Genomic DNA, 20,934 nt, shown 5'->3' on the forward strand with positions numbered 1-20,934 from the left:
CACTCCACAGATTACACTATAAAGCAAATTTAAAAGGCCACAGTAGCTGCTAAGATTTTTATATAGAATTGTAAAACAAGCAGACCAGGATACCGTTACCATGGTAAAACCCTTTTGTGTGCATTTTATGAAAACGAATTTCCACAGGTCATTGGTTGAACTCAAATAGTTCAAAAGTTGTGCAAAAGGAATTTTCTCAGTGATTGGCATTTCCCACTTGCCACTTAAAAAATGCCCACTAATATTTCACCATATATGCTATCAAATAGTTCAGAAATTATGCAAAAGGGATTTTCTCAATGCTTGGCATTTGCCACTTGCCTCTTACAAAATGCCCACTAATATTCAAACATAAATGATATTTCCATTCAGATGTGAACAATTTGATCTATCTTTAGATAAGAAGTCCAGTCTGATAAGGAGCTGACAGATCCTATACTAAGACTTTACAGTGTGCAGTGACAGGCTCATACGTATTAAATATAAAACACCAGCCCCTTCTTTCAATCTGTATATATTGATGAAACAGTGGTTTGTGTAGGTGTCAGCATTGATTTCATGCCAATCAGTTTGCAAAGTAGAATCATTTTAGTGGCAACAAAGAATCATTTGCTATACATAAAAAGGCTATTTGTACCTTGCCTGTACGTAAAGAAGAGATGCATATCTCATGCATATGCTCTTGCTATGGTGTTCAAGTGATGTCTCATCTAAATGTGAGAAAACAGGCATTTACAGGAATGCTGATTTCATCAGCTCGAAATAAGCATAAAACAAAATCTGGACAAAGAACAAATGAAATAAACAGGGAAACTTAACTATAATTTGCATAAGCTGCTGCTAAAATATTAAAAAATTACATTACATGAACAAAACTGGCAATGGTTTAATTGCTACTCATAGGTAGATTTCATTTCAACATCTTCAGTGTTGAAATCTAAAACTTGAATCATGGAAGGGGACGTGGAAGGGTTACTACTTTTCTCATTTAAATCTGCAGCAGTATCTGAAACAAATTGTAGAGGAATAGCAGATATGGGCATGTCACGGTCACCATCTATACTCATGGAAGTCGTTTCTGTGGATGCATGTGGATTATTCAGATCCATTAAGTCAGCACTACCTTTTACTGCTTCTGGCATATCAAGAGAATCTTTACATAGTGCAGAATCTTCTGCTTGCTGTGGACCTTGACTATATTCAACAGGTAATGACCTTTTCGAAGCTTGTAGTGCTTGCAATCGAAAATCTGTCTCTGGACGCCGGCAGACTTTCCTTAAAGGTACCACTTCCTGTATGTTTTTTTAAAAATCTTGTCAGTATAGCTAAAATCCTTCAAAATTTCAAAACGAGGTATTCTCCAGGGACATGAACACATTTAAGACAACTACACATACTCGGTCTGATAACTTCCTCAGAATCACAAGTACATAGTTTCAAATAACTATTCATAAGATTTATCATTGAAATCTTACCTACAAACAACAGATGGAAATACTGTGGACACATCCCCATGGTACACTGGTTTATATACATTTGGTATCAGTGTTCTATTGTACAATTATGATTAAGAATATCTAGATGTCTGCTCCAGCATTTATTAATAAAACTGTGCAAAGCAAATGAATATCATTAGAAATTAGAAAGCTTAGACGACAAAATTCACAATTGGTTGAAATACTTAGCACTAATACTTTCTAGATGATGCCAATATTGGCATGTCATGATGGTTAAGTTGTCATGTTGAAGTTCTTTCCATGAAGATTCAAATCCCATGGAGCCTTAGGTCCCTCATTTGTAACCTCACCAATGTTGATAGATTGATGTCATTGGATAAGATGCAATGTAATGTCCCCCTTTTACAATACTTAGGACACTACGGGAAATTACCTTAATTTCTCTTTTAATAAATGAATTTATGCAAAATACAGATGTGACTGGTAATTCCAAATGGAATTATGTATTAAGAGAACCAATGGAATTGGTACAATATGCAGCAATATAAATTTTTAGGTAATGGCAATAATTGATGTATGCAATGTATTGTGATGCAGATCAATGTGATGACTGTAGATGGAGATGAATAATGTGTGTATTTAATTAGAATGATTATTCCAATGTCAATGGAATTCAAATAAGGTTATGACCATAGTCTGATGCTATGGTTGTCTCTGATGTGCCGATATGTGTCATTCACATTCCCTGCCAGCCGTCTCTGATAAACAAAAGATTATACGGTGCTGTTGTATAAGGATGATCACAGGAAATATCCCGTCTCTGATAATATTTCTAGTTTATATGCAAGCCACTTACTTCCTTGAGTCGTCTCTGATATGGAGATATGAATATGCTTGATACAATGTTGTGTCTGATGTGACTCTTGTGATTCTTGGACTTTGATGATAAGGTTGCATCAGCAACCGATCACTGCTCTATACGAGTGATATATCCACAAGGGAACAATTATAATATTTATTCTTCAAACCTTGCTTTTCATTGTGATATTGCTATCAGGAGTTAACTGTGTAGTTTTTGAGTCAAACTCATTGACCCATATTTCATGAGCAGTGATTCAACATGAATCCATCTCTCATGATAATAAATGGAACACTTAGCACTCATTGGCTCTAGGTGATGCTCACAAAGGTGAAGCACAGGGACTTCTTGGGAGGTCACCCATTCCAGTACTACTCCAGCTTGAGTGTGCTTAACTACGGAGTTTCCTCCATGGTTAAACCCACTCTGCTTGCAACCCCAATTGCAAAACCTTCACCAAGTGTTGTACCCTATGAACCATTCATTAGAAAGCCCCTTAAGCTAATCAATTGATAAGTAGGAGATAATTTCCACAACAAGTCAAATTGTAATATTGCTATCAGGATTTAACTAAACCTTCACCAAGTGTTGTGCCCTATGAACCATTCATTAGAAAGCCCCTTAAGCTCATCAATTGATAAGTAGGAGATAATTTCCACAGCAAGTTAAATTGTAATATTGCTATCAGGATTTAACTATGTAGTTTTTGAGTCGAACTCATTGATCCATATTTCATGAGTAGTGATTCAACATGAATCCATCTCTCATGATAATAAATGGAACACTTAGCACTCATTGGATCTAGGTGATGCTCACAAAGGTGAAGCACCGGGACTTCCCGGGAGGTCACCCATCCTAGTACTACTCCAGCTTGAGTGTGCTTAACTATGGCATTTCCTCCATGGTTAAACCCACTCTTATTGCAACCCCATTTGCAAAGCCTTCACCAAGTGTTGTGCCTTATGAACCATTCATTAGAAAGCCTCTTAAGCTCATCAATTGATAAGTAGGACATTATTTCCACACCAAGCCAAATTGTGATATTGCTATTAGGATTTAGCTGTGTAGTTTTTTAGTCAAACTCATTGACCCATTTTTGGTGAGCTTCTACTGACAAATGAGTCAGTTAATTATAGCGACTCTCGTGAGCTAACAAGGTAATTTGAGGGTCTCAGTTGCGGATTTACTATTTTTAGTAAGTCTATTTTGGTCAGTTGCCAAATTTTGCAGTGGAGCTAGTGACGCTCGAAGTTGCTCGTCACCCGCATTGGATGAGACTATTTATTGGTTGAGTTCTTATTTATTGATTAATTATTAAGGTTTATATTATTATATGTTATAAAGTGATATGGTGTTTGCTAAGTGTTTGAAGTGATGTGAAGTTTGGGAAACAAATGCCTTTGGGAGAAAAAGCATCCGATTATTGTTTATCTATTTGCTTTAGTGGTCTTGTCAATATTTCTGAAGCCATTGGGTTTGGTGCCCTTGATGAGGTATAAGGGTTTGGAGTTTGTGATATGCATTGATTCCATGTCTGAAGTATTGTGGATCAATTTTTTGAGTGTTGCATCTTCCATTTCTGTGAATTGTGTTACTTGGAAGAGGTCTTTGGTGAATGGATTTATTTTAACTTCTCTACTGTATTTTACTGTATCTAAGAAGTCTATTGAAGCTGGAGAAATTGCCTGTTGCTAGAAATAATAAATGCTTGTTGGTATTCTATCTTGCAAATTCCGGAGTTACTGTGGATTGTAGCAAAATCTGTAGCTTTCTGAGGATTTAATTATCCATTGCTGGAGATTTATTATTAGTTTGGGGGGGTGGGGGGGTGCTCGTTCTACCAAATTAGAGGATGTAGTGTTGTGCAAAGCAGTATTTTACACCTACAACATGTTGGGACCATCTTGGATGACCTATGATCAGGTATTTCAGGCCTGCACTAAAAATTCTAAGGCCTGCGGCTGTGTTTCCTAAGCCTAGCGATTGAGTTTTGAGCCCTGTGATTTTTTCTTAAGTACCAACGGCAATTTCCTGTGGGCTGTGTATGATTCTGGGCGAGCTGCATTTGTTACTTGGAAGGGTTGGGCACTTTTATGAGATCTGCAAATAAGATAACGACCACCATTTCTCATACTGTTCGATCTGGATACGTTTTGACAGGAGGTGAATGATTTCAATACATATCCTGTCATTTAGTGAGATAATTGATTGCAATGCAAATCAGGTTCTTTTGTAATTCAAATTGATGTAGTACAGATCAATAAATTATTAGTTGATCTGTTGAGTAGTAAGAATTTAAATTTTATTTCCAGTCTATGGTATTAATGGTGAAATAATTATTTAGTAGCCAACTGGTATTCTAGCAATCATCCCAACTTACGAAGTTGTATGTGCAAATTATTTCCAAGTTTGTTTTTCAATTTGGTTAGCATTTTCATATTGCAAAATTCGAAGAAATTAAACGCAAGGAACACTTATCTTTTTGGTTGCATCAAAGAAACATCCTAACATATTTGCATTTCAAATTTCATTGCTGGAGAGTTTGCCTACCAAGTGTTTGACAAAATGTCAAACATTTGATTTGTGAGAAAAAAGTTGGTAACATCGGAGTTGTTCAAGTTATAGCCAGGTGAGGGTTATTATAGTGGTATCAGAGAGGTTTCCCACCAACCTGCAAGAATTGGGCTTAGTTATTTTCTGTAGTCATTAAATTGTGTAGTGCTTTGCTTTGAAGTTTAGTAATCTGTATTGATGGAGATGATAGGAGATTTGTGTCAGGCATGCCTTATATCCAAAGAGGTTGTATCACTCCACCTAGGGAAGGTGAGTCAAAGTTACAATTTGGTCATGTTGGTAGTCCAGGTGGTTCATCTTGTCAGCCGACTGGATTGTCGTCGGTGTTTCTGTAGCCGACGGGGTGATTGTCGTCAGTGTTTTTGTAGCCGACGGGGTGATTGTCGTCGGTGTTTCTATATTCTGTAGCCGATGGGTAAATAGTTTGTAGCGGACATAATGTTGTGGCCGACAGACTTCTTCGGAAAGGTTCGGCGGATAGTATTTATATCTCGTCAGAGATCATTGTAAATCATCATTCATCTTATCTGATCAAGCATAATGTGATGTTGTGGCATATTCGAATAAAAGAGTACTGTTGTTCATGTTCATTATCTGTGTGCATTTCTTAATTAACCTATGCGGTAAACATTTGGCGTCGTTGCCCTCTGAACTTGGAAGGTGGGAGGAATGAGGATTATAGCCAAATCAGCTTAACAAGGATCGAAATAAGGCCAAGGGAAAAGATGGAATCCGTACTGCACAAGAACATTTAATTCTGGCATAGCAGGCAGACCGTTGAAGGAGATTCCAGAAGACTGCCGACGGAAACAGAAGCGCGGAGGCATTGTTGGAGGAGACTCGACAGTGGGTGGAGTTGGTGGAAGAAGCACGGGAGGAGTTCTTGAATTTGTGTTCGCCGAGGGAAGAGAATTCAGACGGAAGAACATCGACTCGCACGGCTCAGAGTGCCGAGGGAGCATGAGCGTGGAGTGACCTCTTCATCTAGGATGCACTTCTGCGGGAGAACTTCAGAAGATCCTTTTTCTTCACCAAGGATCACAGCTATTGAGACCGCTAGTGTTGGAGTGCAAACTGCCGGTGTGAAAGAGCAGATCACTGGTGTTGAAGTGCAGATCGCCGGTGTTGGAATGCAGTCCGTCGGTGTACGAGAGCAGACCGCCGGTGTGGGAGTGCAGTCCGCCGGTGTGGGAGTGCAGTCCGTCGGTGTGGGAGAGCAGACCACCGGTGTGGGAGTGCAGTCCACCGGTGTGGGAGAATAGTCCGCCGGTGCAAGAGTGCAAATCACCGGTGTGGGAGTGCAAAGCCACGGTGTGGGAGTGAACACCGCCAGTATTGCAAGACCGAGCAGTGCCTGTTTACAAAAACCAATTGTGATGGCGGGACCAAAAGAAAAACTACTGAAGTTCGATGGTGATGGTACGGTCGATCCCATCCGACATTGCAAAACATGTGAAACGATCTAGAAGGCAAATGGGATAACTGATGAAGACAACTGGATGAGGCAATTTTCGACCACCCTACATGGTGTGGCAATTGACTGGTTTACTAGTACAGATCCACAGAAGCTAGACAGTTGGAATAACATCAAAAAGGAGTTTCTAGCTGAATTTCAACTGTTGCGTGACAATAATGAAATTGTCGTAGAAATCTTCAATATCAAGCAAGGGAAGAATGAAATTGTTTGTGTCTACGCCAAGAGATTAAAAGACTTAATAAACAAAATGGGAAACAAGCCGGCGGACGAACTTCAGAAAAGATGGTTTGTGGAAGGCCTACGCTCCAAGTTGCGGAAGAAAATGAAAATTGTGCAACCATCGTCATATGCGGAAGCTTATAGCAGAGCATTGGACCTCGAAAGTGAGTAGAAGACAAAGAAGAAGAAGACTAGCGCATCTGATTCTGATGAAGACAAGCTTGCCAGAGAAGATAGTAGCGACGATGAAGGCAGTAGCAAGAAGGTCTGGGCCTTACAAAAGGACATGATCCGCATGATGGAGTTTAAAAACATGCAAAAGGAGCCAAAAGGTAGTGAGCTATGGTGAATGGAGTGTAAGACCGACGATCACACTAAAGGATCCTGTCCAAAAAACCAATTCTGTGACATTTGTCAAATCATGGGCCACTCGACAAAAGAATGCCCCTTTAACATGAAAACCAGAGGATCTCCGCAGGTGCTTCTTACACAAGCAACTTCCACGTCAGGAGGGAATGGAAATGCAAACATTGATGGTGCCACTTCGGGTGGGTACAGGAATAATAGCAGAGGGCAAAATAACAATAACAATAGTAATGACAGTCGAAGTCGAATCCAGTATGATGCAAATGAACGGCCGATTGTTCAATGCCGAGCATCTAATTTGTGGGGTCATTTTGCGCGGGATTGTACAACAGAAAACACACCAAAATTATTGTGCAGATGGTGCGGACTCAGCGACCATGAAGATGCCAAGTGCCCAAAGTCTGGAATAAATTTGATCACTGTCGGCACGGATGAAGAGGAGGTTCTGGCAATTACACGAAGGCAAGCCAAGGTGTACCCGGACCCGGCGGAAGAAAAGAGAAAATTGGGGGAAGCGCAAGCAGAAATTGGAAAGGCATCATCGGCGGAGACATCTCAATTAAAGGACATCACCGACACCTTGGCAAGGAACGCCACAAAACAAAACATCATACGAAAGATCTTACAAACGGAGGTATCGGTCAAGATAAGTGACCTCACAATGCCCCAGTTATGGACGGCCATTCTGAATCATACACCATTTTCGAAAGCAACGGAGGACACAGGAAGGGACAGTAGGGAAGTGATGACAACAGACCCAATGCTATTGGCACTCACATCCGGATGGCATCTGGTAGTCGTCGAGATGGGGATTTTGGGAAATGTTCTGACAGACATAATTGTCGACGGAGGGTCCGACATGAATGTGTTGTCGGAGGATACTTGGAAGAAGTTGGGAAAGCCGACGCTGTGGCCACCTACATCCCAGTTGCTCACGGCAGACTAGCACGGGATCAAACCGTTGGGAACCTTGAGGGCGCATCCGGTAACTATTGGAACACAACCATTTTTATTGGACTTCGAGGTCATTCTATTGAAAAGAAAAGGATATGATGCTATTCTAGGATGGAATTGGTTGGTGCAAGCAAAAGTAAAACATGATTGGAAACGAAATACCTTATCAATGGAGCGCGGGGGCAAAAGATTCATAATTGACCTGCACACACAAATCGTAGGTGAGGAGGCAGCATTGTCAGACTCAGAAGGTGCAGGCGACAGTGACAACGAAGGAAATGATGACGAAGGAAAGAGGAGAATGGAACCGAACGAAGGAGTATTGACACTAGGAGGATCGAATGACGATGACCTAGACTCGATGAATGGCCTTCTCCACTGGCAGATAGAAGACTACGAACTATTTTCGAGTTGCAATATGTTAAAGGTCGACAAAGGTGACAAAACAAGGGAAAATGAATACAGAGAAGCGGAAGGAGGAAAGGCGGAAGCTAAGGGGAAGAACATCCAGTCCAAACCTAGAAAAAAGAAAGATCCCACCATTCGATACACGGTGAATGGACCGCATAGAAAGAAGAGAATGTATCGCACCGCAAAATTAGTTGAAGGGTGCCGACAACAAAGAAATAATCTAGATGCGCGACAACCGCAGGCACGGTGGGCGACACAGAACAAATGTAAGGCGTGGCATGATAAACATCTCAAACTCAACAGGTTTCAGTCGGGGCAGCTGGTACTCAAGTATGACGGGCGAAATGAAATCAAGCCGGGGAAGTTCAAAGTCAAATGGGTCGGACCATACTAGATTCGAGAAGTCAGCGACAATGGAGCAATTAAATTGTCAACCTTGGACGGGGAAGAGATCCCTCAAGTAGTCAACGGGTCCAAATTGAAAACATACTGCGCCCGAAAGATTTCATCACCATCGAAGAAGTCGTTGCAGAATGGCGACACTTGGAGGCAAAATTGAGGTGTTCATTTTTTTGAGAAAAAAATTTATAAATAAAAAAAAGGTTGGCGGATTGTGCCGCGGGCAAGCTATCCGCGGGAGTTTCTCTGCAGGCAACTGTCCGCTGGCACCCGTCCGCAGAGGTGCTCCGCAGGCACTTGTCCGCGGCAGGTTGTTCGCGGGGTCCTTTCCCGCTATATAACATGTCCGCGGAGTATTAAATACTCTTTTCCCACTGTATTCCGCCTACGGAAGCTTTTTCAATGTTTCTTTCCGCGCAGTAGTCAGTCTTTCGCGGCAGTCCGGTGAGAGTTTGAAACGACAATTCACCATTACCTTCTGCGCTTCGTTACCAAACGTACCTCCTTCACCCCTGGCAAATCCGCTGCCTGGAAGATGTGCGCGTGCGGCGTTTCTCGCCAATCCATGGAAATTGGTGAAGGATATTTACTCATGAGTTGAGAGGGCTCCGAAAGGGCCAGGCTTTCCAACTGTTGGAATAGCGGATCGGACGCTTTGTTGAAGAATTGCATTGCCATGCTTGCTGAGGACGATTTTGTGGACTTCCAAATTCATGCTCGTGCGTGGGCTTGCAGACTTGATTTCCTAAGTATTCTATCATTTTTTGTACCCTTCGAAAGGTTTGTTTGTGTGTCGGGAGATCTGAAGCTTAGGTTTTCGGAAGTTTGATAGCGTTGGCAAGGTTCTCAGATTTTTTTGTGTGCTTGGCAGATGCTATTGTGCTCTTGCCCGTACGACTGTAAGTAGTATTAGAACACATCCACTGTGATTCTCAGAATTTTGTGTTTCTCATTGTCGAAGGAGATGTTTCAGCGAAAGATTGTTGGAGTTCTGTTTCTCATTTGCGGAGAGATTATTCAAGTTTGTGTAGAAGATGGGTGTGAGGGGTTTTCTTTAAAAAAAAAACAGATTCAAGTTGTTCGGAATGAGTGGCAAATGATGTCAAAGGGAAGGGGAAGTATCAGTGGTTGCCATAAAGAGTGTAGAATCCGCAAAAAATGACAGAAATAGTGTGTTCTGTGCATTTTTTTGTGGGATTCGGAGTGTTAATAGGACCCTGTCGGGGGTGTTGCCCCTTGGACCCCCAATCCTTGTGGATATCAGTCGTGGGAGTCTGACCAGTTGAGAAGACTTGAAGCTGCTGCAGGCATGGAGTGTCTGTGTACCAAAGGCACTGGGAGTAGCTGTTGGCTGAAAGGCTGTCTTGGTGGATGCATAGAGAGCTCGGGAGGAGTGGGTCATCCAGAAGGTAGTACAGCAACACTTAGCTCATTGGACCCAATGTTGGAAGCAGAGAAAGCACCACAGATGACTATCAAGGTCAACTTGAGGAGACAGTATTGTGTTACCAGAGGCTACAGATGTAACAGGATAAATGTGGAAGTGATGTGATAGAAGCAGATTTTTCTTGTTGTAGTCACTCTATTAATGTATTTTGTTTGTTAATTTGTCTTAGATATTTTGTAATTGTCGTCCGGAGATGACTTTTTCTTTTTGGGGGGGATGGTGTCAGCTGACTGGATTGTCATCAGTGTTTTTGTAGCCGACAGGGCGATCATCATCAGTGTTTCTATAGCCGACGGGATGATTGTCGTCAGTGTTTCTGTATTCTGTAGCCGACGGGTAAATAGTTTGTAGCGGACATAATGTTGTGGCCGATGGACTTCTTCGGAAAGGTTCGACGGATAGTATTTATATCCCGTCTAGGATCATTGTAAATCATCATTCATCTTATCTGATCAAGCATAATGTGATGTTCTGGCATATGCGAATAAAAGAGTATTGCTGTTCGTGTTCATTATTTGTGTGCATTTCTTAATCAACCTATGCGGTAAACACATCTGGTACAGTATTCAGAGATGTTGATGCAAGTTCAGTGATTGATAGAGAGGCTATACAAACATTCAGGAACTTGATTGTTAGACAACAAATGGAAGCTGTGCTATAGCATCTTTTTGACACTTTGCAGCGAATAGCACTCCCTCGAGAATAGAGTAGGGAAAGGGCTTGAGATGTTTATGTTGGTTCTCATAGATCTCAAGTCGATTAGAGAACCCGAGATGCTGATAGATATGAAGATGGAGACTAGGTTCAAGTTGAGGATCGAGAGGTCAGTTGCCAAAGATGAAAGCTATACTGGCACTATAATAGGTCGTAGAGGCCCACTTTTTTGAGACTCAAGGTGGATGCAGTCAATGTTGGGTTTGAGGTTGCTCCGTTTGTTGATGACACGACGACACAGTTTGTGGAGTGGGATGCTTTAGCACATGCGACTAAATAGCATCTGAATCTTGATAGGTTCCTGACTAAGAAATATGAGCATTCTAGGACGAGGCTGACACCTAAAATACAGAGGGCTCAACAGACAAAGTTACAACAGGTTGCCAATAAGATAACACTGGAGCATTTTGATGGCAGTGGGAGAGTTACAGCTTGAGCTTGGACTCACAAGATTGATACTGATTTGGATTTGTGTGCTATGTCTAAGGTGGATGCCATTAGGTTCGGAGTATTTCATTTGGAGGTACCATAGGTTAGTTTCCTTGTTGCACAACAAAATCACTTCCTATCAAGAGTTCGTGGATCGTTTGATCGAGTGGTTTGATAGGAAGGATCTAGAGGTGTACTTCCATGAGTTAGCACAGCTAAAGCAGTCTAGTGGATGAGAGAGTTACATCAGTTGAGTTCAAGAGGCTCCCAATTATGGTCTATGATATCTTAGGGCGTAGACCAGTGATGTTCTTTATGGAGGGATTGTATGATGCAGGAGCATCCTGGCTTACTTTGTTATCCTACTTATCTTTGTTCATTTTGCATGTCGGTGTCGAGTTATTGTAACTCTAATGTATATCAAGTTACTATAGCTCTAGTGGATGCCAAGTTACTATAGCTCTAATGGATGTTGAGTTACTACAACTCTAATGGATGCCGAGTTATTGTAGCCCTAGTGGATGCCTAGTTATTGTAGCTCTAATGGATGTCGAGTTACTGTAGCTCTAGTGGATGTTGAGTTATTGTAGCTCTAATGGATGCCGAGTTACTATAGCAATCTAATGGATGCCGAGTTACTATAGCTCTAATGGATGATGAGTTACTGTAGCAATCTAGTGTTGACCAAGTGTTCCTTTATGTGCCAAGTGAATCTGTTGGTGTCGAGTGCCGGTATTTGTCTTACTCCTTTGACCGAGTTGTCTGTGTCTGGTTCCAGTTTGGGTGACCTTGCATGTATTTAAATTTGAAATTGGTAGTTAATATTTGATGTGAGCCGACTTGTGATAGTGCATGCATTTAATGTAAGGTTTAATTTTGATATAGGCCGACCTGTGGTTGCACAAGTATTTAAGGTCTAAGGTTGAGTTTTAGGGTAGAACTTAGAGGATGTGAAAGTTGGAAACATATGTACGTGGAAATCCAAATTTGAATATGGATTGTGGATTTTGAATGTATTTTGTATCTGGCCATAACCTAGAAGGCCTTATAGCTGACATGTATGTTGATTATTTGGTGAATCAATAAAGTGTTTCCTCTTCTTCATCCTTTGGTTGTTGTTCTTTGTGTTGTATTTCTACTGTGTTAACTCTTGCAAGGTGGTTTGGATAGCTAGATGTCCCTTTGGCCCTAGTTTTTCATACCCTCCCTACGTCAGCTAGTATTAGAGCTTGAGGTTTGTGCTTGTGGTGATTGGATCATGTATAACCTTGAGTGAATTGGGTTGTAGGGTTGCAGATCTATGGATTTGACCTATAACTTGTAGAGAGTTACAATCTTGCAAAAACTTGATTTATAAAGATGGTTCAAGGAGGAGGAAATGTTGATAATGCAATATTGGATACATTAAGACAAGTTGCAATCAGATTAGATGCTGTAGAGACCACCCAAAGGACAGAAGCGCATCTTGATGATGTAAGTGATGATGAAGCAGTAGCACCAAACACTAATCCAAAACCTAAAGAAGACCAAGATGAAGCAAGGTTGTTGAGAGTGTTGTCTCGGGCAAATTCAAAGCCTACTATAGAAGTTGTTCCTTATGATGGAAAATTGGACACCAATGTTGTGTTGGATTGGATCTCTGATATAGAAAAGTTCTTTGAGTATGAAAATACTCCTGATAATAGGATGGTGAAAATTGTTGTTACAAGGTTAAAGGGTCATGCCTCACTATGGTGGGAACATTTGCAAAATGATAGGCAAAGGAGAGGAAAGGAAAAGATCAAGACTTGGCCAAAGATGGTAAACAAAGTACAGAACAAACTCCTTCCTGCTGATTACCAAGTTAGCTTGTTGAGAAAGATGCGAAATTTGAGGCAAAGAGACATGAGTGTAAAGGAGTATACTGAGGAATTCTATAGATTGGACATCAAATCTGAACATGTGGATGATGATGTTGAGAAAATTACAAGGCACATAAATAGATTGAAATCTGGAATTCAAGATGAAATAAGTTTTGTGAAATTGGAAAGTGTGGAAGAAGCATACCAATATGCCTTGAAGGCTGAGGAGATCTTGACAAAGAAGAATGAACAAAAACAGAGAGGTAGAGGTGGTAGATTCCAAAGAGGCAGAGGTAGATCTTATGGTGAAGGTGGCAGATCTAATAATTCTATACAAGATAGGGGCAAATCTGAATGGAAGAATGATGACAAAGGCAAGACTGAATGGAAAGGTGGTAATTCTTACCGAGGAGGTACTAATTCTTACCGAGGAAGAGGTAATTCTTATTCTAGAGGTGGTTTCATGGTAATTGTTTTAGATGTGGTAAAGAGGAACATAGGTATTTTGAATGTAGATCCTTTGAAAGAGAGAAAATTAACAGAAATGTTGTGATTCAAGGAGATGAAGAGGGTTCACCAAGTGGACCTGAGGTTAGAGAAAATCTGATGGTGAGAAGAACCTTATGTAATAAGGGAAGTGATGAAGAACCTATTTTAACGAGAAGTCTTTTCAAAACCAGATGTAAGATGGCTAGAAAATGTTGCAAGGTGATCATTGATAGTGGAAGTTCTACAAATTTGGCATCAGAAGAGTTGGTTACAAAGTTGCAATTGCAGAAATTGAAGCATCCTAAACCCTATCATGTTTCATGGATCAAAGATGAGCATAAGATATTGGTAAGTGAGCAATGCCTTGTGAAGTTCAAGATTGGACATTACATTAATGAAGTTTTGTATGATATTATGCCTATGGATTGTTGTCAAATTTTGTTGGGTAGACCTTGGCAATATGATAGATATGCTATACATGATGGAAGATTGAATCAATATACTCTTTGGGTGATTGGGAAGAAACAAATATTGCTGCCTTTGATTGAAAGTTCAGATGAGATTAATTGTACTATTGTAAAAATTTGCATGGTTAATAGGAAACAATTTGAAAAGGAAATAAAAAAGAATCAGGTTTGTTTTGCTATAATTCCAAGCAGACTGAGTTATGTCAATACTAACCAAGTGCCAGTAGTGGTCACCAAACAACAACTGATAGTATTGACCGAGTACCAAAAGAAATTGTAGAGTTTCTGAATAAGTATAAAGAGATTGTTGTAGAGGAGAAGTATAAGTCACTGCATGGATCTGATTCCTGGAGCTAGTTTGCTGAACAAAGCACCATATAGATTGACACTTATAGAGAATGAAGAACTTTATAGACAAGTACATGAGTTGTTGCAGAAAGGTTTGATTAGAGAAAACTTGAGTCCATGTGTTGTACCTGCTGTATTAGCACCTAAAAAGAATGAAGAACGGAGAATGTGTACTGACTCTAGAGCTATTAATAAGATCACAGTGAAATATAGGTTTCCTATGCCAAGGATGGATGACATAATAGATTGTTTGAGTGAAGCAAAGTATTTTACAAAGATTGATTGGAAGAGTGGTTATCATTAGATCAAAATTAGAGAAGGTGATGAATGAAAGACTTCTTTCAAGACAAAAGATGGTTTATATGAATGGTTGGTTATGCCTTTTGGTTTGACTAATGCGCCTAGTACTTTCATGAGGTTGATGAATGAAGTTTTGAAAAGATTTTTGGGTAAGTTTGTGATTGTTTATTTAGATGACATTTTGATTCAGTAAGACTAAGGAAGAATATCTTGAGCATGTTAGACAAGTATTGCAGAGATTGAAAGAGGAGAAGTTGATGATTAATTTGAAGAAGTGTTTTTTTATGCAAGAGGAGATTGTGTGCTTGGGATTTGTGATTTTAGTTGATGATTTGATATGGATCCTGAAAAAGTAAAAGCAATTTTGGAATGGCCTACACCTGAGAATGTGAGTGAAGTAAGATTATTTCATGGTTTGGCTAGTTTCTACAGAAAGTTCATAAGAAATTTATGTTCTATTTGTAATGCTATGACTGAGACAATGAGAAGAGATAAAATAGAATTTAGGTGGACACATGGAGCTGATAAGAGTTTTGAGACTTTGAAACAAAAAGTTGCTAAGCTAATTGTATTGGCTTTACCCAATTTCAATAAGGTATTTCAAGTTGAATGTGATACAAGTGGTAGTGCAATAGGAGTTGTATTAAGTCAAGAAGGTAAACATGTTGTTTTCTTTAGTGAAAAGTTGAATGATGCTAAAAGGAAATATTTTGTGCTATTGTTCAAGCATTGAAGAAGTGGACACATTATTTGATTCCTAAGGAGATTGTGTTGTATACTGACCATAAAGCTTTACAGTACTTGGGAAGTCAACATAAATTGAACCAAAGACATATGAAGTGGGTTGAGTACTTGCAAAGTTTCACATTGGTCATTAAGCATTAGAGTAGAGTTACTAATAGAGTTGTTGATGCATTGAGCATAAGATGTTCTTTATTGATTGAGATAAATGTTGAAGTTCTTGGAATTGAAGACATGACAGAGTTGTATGATACCGACCCTAATTTTTCTAAGTGGAGAGAGTGCAGCGCACCAAATCTAACAAATCACATAAGTATGTTGAGTATTTTATTCAAGAAAGTATGTTGTTCAAAGATATTCAGTTGTGTATTGCTAGAAGTTCTATGAGGTTGAATTTGATTAAGGAAAAACATAGCGGTGGATTGGCTAGACATTTTGGAATTGTTAAGACATTGAGTTTGTTAAAGGATAAGTATTATTGGTCACAAATGTATAAGGATGTTCAGAAATTTGTAAAGAGTTGTGGGGTTTTGTTAAGTTGCAAAAGGAGTAAGTCAAAATATTGATTTGTAAACACCTATTACTATTCTTGAGAAACCTTGGAGTGACATCAGTATGGATTTTGTTCTTGGACTACCTAAGATAGTGAAGGGGTATGATTCTATATTGTTGTAGTGGATAGATTTTCTAAAATGCCTCATTTCATACCATGTAAGAAGACATCAAATGTTGAGCATGTTGCTGAACTTTTCTTTAAAGAGATTGTGAGATTGCATGGATTACCAAGAAGTATTATTTCTGACAGAGACAGTAAGTTTGTTGGTTATTTTTGAAAGACTTTGTGGAAGAAGATGGGTACTGAGTTGAAGTTTAGTTCTACATTCCATCCATAGATAGATGGACAGATAGAGGTTGTGAATAGAAGCTTGGGAAATTTGCTGAGATGTTTAGTGGGAGATAAGCCAAGTAATTGGGAAGTAGTGTTGATACAAGCTAAATTTGCATATAATAATTCTATGAATAGGAGTACAGGGAAAACAAAGTAATCAGAAGTATAAGGAGAATGTTGATTAGTCTAGAAGACATCATGATTTTGAAGTTGGTGATGAGGTGATGGTTCATTTGAAGAAAGGAAGATGTTCTGTTGGAACATATAGTAAGTTGACGATGAATAAGTTTGGACTTTGTAAGATCTTGAAGAAGTTTGAGAGTGATAATGCTCATGAAGTTGAGTTACCTAATAACATGGATATATCTCCTATATTCAATATTGCTGATTTGTATAAGTATCATGAGTTAGATGATGAAGTTGTTGTATCAAAAGATTATCCTAAGAAGCAGATTGAAGAAGTTGAACATATATTAGATTAGAGAGTTGGCAAGAGCATAAGAGGAAAAGATTACTATGAATATTTGGTGAAGTGGAAGAACAAACCTATTGAAGATGCTTCATGGATTTCTCGATCTGAGTTGGATTCAGCTCAGGTTGTGACATCTCAATGATTCAGGCGAATCATTTCTTTCAACCTCGGTTATTTGATGCAGGAGCATCCTGGGTTGCCTTGTTCTCCTACTCATCTTTGTTTATTATGCATGTTGGTGCCGAGTTACTATAGCTCTAATGTATGCCGAGTTACTGTAGCTCTAGTGGATGCCAAGTTATTGTAGCTCTAATGGATGTTGAGGTACTGTAGCTCTAATGAATGCCGAGTTATTGTAGTTCTAGTGGATGCCGAGTTACTATAGTAATCTAGTGGATACCGAGTTACTGTAGCTCTAATGGATGCTAAGTTACTATAGCAATCTAGTGTTGACCGAGTGTTCCTTCATGTGCCGAGTGAATCTATTGGTGTCGAGTGTGGATATTTGTCTTGGTCCTTCTTTGTCCCAGTTGTCTATGTTTGGTTCTAGTTTGGATCGACCTTGCACATATTTAATTTCGATATTGGTAGTTAATATTTGATGTGAGCCGACTTGTGGCGGTGCATGTATTTAATATAAGGTTTAATTTTGTGATAGGCCAACCTATGACCACACAAGTATTTAAGGAGGTCTAGGATTGAGTTTTAGGGTAGAACTTAGAGGATGTAAAAGTTGGAAGCATATGTATCTGGAAATCCGAATTTGAAGTTGGATCGTGGATTTTGAATGTATTTTGTATTTAGCCGTAACCCGGAAGGCCTTACAACTAGGCATGTATGCTGATTATTTGGTGAATCAATAAAGTGTTTGCTCTTCTTCATCCTTTGGTTGTTCTTTGTGTTGTGTTTTTGCTGTGTTAACTCTTGCAAGGTGGTTTGGATAGCTAGGTGTGCGTTTGGCCCTAGTTTTTCATACCCTCCCTACGTCATTGTTTAAGCCACTCTGTGGATGGGTGAGGTCTTTGGATCCCCCTTCTTTATAGGAGGTGATGAGGAAGGCACGGGATTGAGTCATCTTCTCAAAGCAAGCTTGCTTAAAAATCTTTTATTCCTCCACCTGTTGATGAGGAGTACCCGCCAGCTGCTGAGGACAAGGGGAAGTCAATAAGGAAATTCGATAATGCATCCAGACAAGACCTGAGGAAGAGACAACATTGCTTTTGGTGCAAAAGGCCTTCTCTAAAGGTCATTATTGTGCATTGAGATCAAAGGGAGAAAAAAATTGTGGCATGTTGTGTAAAGATTCTGCAAATTCCTTATCTCTAAATCAGACTTTTAATCCAGTCTTTTAATGCTAAGAATGGTCTTCTAAGAATTATGAATATTGATGGAGTTAATTCCTAATTTTATGCAAATTCAATAATGAATATTCAACTTTTGATTGTGAGGAAGTATCTCTGATATTATTTGCAGGATATAGATACTTAGAGGAGCAGACTTTGTTGTAGTTGTGTGTCCTTAATTTGCATCTATAACCTCCCTATATATCCTTCCTAAAGGGTATGTCCCTCAAAGGGACATAACCCTTCCTAAACTCGCATTAACTAAACCTCCTCTATGTCAACAATTATAGTAGACAAATTAATAACACCTAACTATGTGTTAGTTTAGTTAAGCATCATACTATTGCTTCTTGAAAAGTCACTGGCTCCTAGGAAGAGTTATATATATAATATACTACCAATTTAGAAATATATAATAAGAAGAGAAAGTACATTCTGTACTATCAGACCTGTAGGTTATCTGGTTAATATTCTTAACACTGCCTCTTAACCTGATAATCCTATAGAGAGATATTATATCTAGCAACACCAATACAGATGAACAAGCAAGAATTAATACTCTATATCTGTTTGTTTCTTCTTAGTATGTGTTATCATAGAACACATGATACAAAGTCATATTACTAAACCTGTGATATGACAAATCATTACTAGTAGTGATATTATACAAAATAAATCTAAAGAGTAATTTCTTCATTTATCCAAGGTGTGATTTCATAGAAATTGGTATTTCTATATCACAATGAAATCTTAAGTTTTAAGATCTACTAGAATAGAGGATAAACCCGAAGAATACTAAGATTCTTCCTTTATCCAATTTGTGACTCATGAGCATAACAATGTCAATATCACAATATGATCTAAAACTCATCTAGATCTTACAGTAAAATCTACAGTTTAGAACATTATCTAAGAGATCGTCATCTCTCATAATGTCTTTTATACAAGTGTTCATTATTTCAGAGATTGTCACCTCTTTAAATAATGTATACACATGGTGGAGCCCATAACAGTCAATAGCCTAACAAAATAAAATTATTTTATTAATAATCAAAAGAGTGCAAATAGATTACAACTCAACCTTACCAAATCTCCTCCTGAAATGTTCTATCTTCACTCTAGATAGAGGTTTGGTGAGTATGTCTACTGTATGATCTGCAGTGCAAATGTATTCCAATTTTACAGAATTCTTGTCTACCATATCTCTTACATAATGGTAAGGAATTTCAATATGCTTGGACTTGTCATGGGAAACTAGATTCACTGAGAGTTTGATGGAACTCTGATTATTACAATGAATAATCGTAGGATTCATGGCTTGCCCAAATAATCCCACAAGGAACTTTAAATCCTTCTGGTTGCTCCAAATATACTTCTTCTGAATTCTTTCCATTTAGAAATGTTGTTTTTACATCCATCTGATGCACCTTCCATCCCTTTGATGCAACAATTGCTAAGACTGCTCTTACAGAGGTATATCTGCCAATAGGAGCAAAAGTTTTTTCATAATCAATCCCTTCTTTCTGAAAAAATCCTCTGGCTACAAATCTGGCTTTATACTTCTCAATACTATTGTCAGCAACATGCTTTATTTTAAATATCCATTTGGAATAAACATTAGATCTTTCTTTAGGTCTTGGAACAATTTCCTAAACATCATTTCTCATAATAGATTGGTATTCTTCAGTCATAGCTTCTTTCCAAGCTATATGTTTAATAGCATCAAAAAGATTGGTTGGCTCTGTTTTGGATAAATCACTCATGTTTGTTGTATAACTAGAGAATCTTTTAGGTCTTTTGCTTTCTTTGACTATTCTAGAAGGTGCAACAAAGTCTTGAGCTGCTTCAACTATTTTAATGGCCCAAAGTGGTCTTTTCTTTGAATTTTCTTCAAGGTTCATATTTTGAATTTCATTTTTGATTTCTTCTAAGTTCTCCCTCTGGGACCTAGATTCACTATTTCTTTCAGAATTAGATAAAGGAGAAGGGTCATCAGAACTTATGGCTTTTTTGAATGCAAGATATTCTTCAAAAATTACATCTCTGCTAAGTTCAATATTTTTCTGTCTAGGTATGAAAATCCTATATGCCTTAGATGTTTCACTATACCCTACAAAAATACCTTTACTCCTAGAGGATTCTAACTTGGTTCTCTTTTCTTTTGGAACGTGGATATATACAGAACACCCAAAAATTCTAAGATGACTTATATTAGGTTTTACTTTAGTAAATACTTCTTCAAAGATTTTATCTTTAAGATAGGAGTGAGGACTTCTGTTTTGAATATATACAATAGTACAAGAGGCCTCTGCCCAAAGATAATATTCTAGATTTTGATCAAAAATCATAGCTCTAGCAGCTTCTATAATTGTCCTATTCCTTCTCTCTAGATTATAAGGAACAGTGTACTCCCTCTTAATCCCTTATTCTTTACAAAACCTTTTAAACAAATTTGAGGTATATTCTCATTCGTTATCAGTTTTGAGGGTTTTAATTTTATGCCCTAAAAATTTTTCAATTAATGTTTTGAATTCTTTAAACCTTTGTAGGATTTTTTTTTATTCCTTGCATTTTAAAAAATAAATCCACATTTTCCTTGAGAAGTCATCTATGAACAAGATGTAATACCAAAATCCTCCAAGAGAAGGAACAGACATGAATCCACATAAATCAGAATGAATTAATTCTAGTACATTATTTGTTTTCCTAGTACTATCATGAAAGGGACTTCAGGTGTT

General features: G+C 38.6%; 1 protein-coding gene across 10 annotated transcripts in view; it reads right to left on the reverse strand.

Moving 5' to 3' along the window:
• Positions 1 to 291: 291 nt before the first annotated feature.
• LOC149564688 (protein SAWADEE HOMEODOMAIN HOMOLOG 2-like) overlaps positions 292 to 20,934 on the reverse strand; it is a 264,627-nt gene continuing 243,984 nt past the window's right edge. For all 10 annotated transcript variants that reach the window (XM_089818241.1, XM_089818237.1, XM_089818235.1 and 7 more), the window contains exon 12: positions 292 to 1,292. In XM_089818241.1, the coding sequence (XP_089674367.1) occupies positions 894 to 1,292 (399 nt within the window). In that variant the 3' untranslated portion in view covers positions 292 to 893. The remainder of the gene's footprint in view (positions 1,293 to 20,934) is intronic.

Source organism: Cupressus sempervirens, chromosome 3, assembly GCF_028749045.1.
Source record: "Cupressus sempervirens isolate cs-2001-9-10 chromosome 3, ASM2874904v1, whole genome shotgun sequence".
Classification (NCBI taxonomy): domain Eukaryota; kingdom Viridiplantae; phylum Streptophyta; class Pinopsida; order Cupressales; family Cupressaceae; genus Cupressus; species Cupressus sempervirens.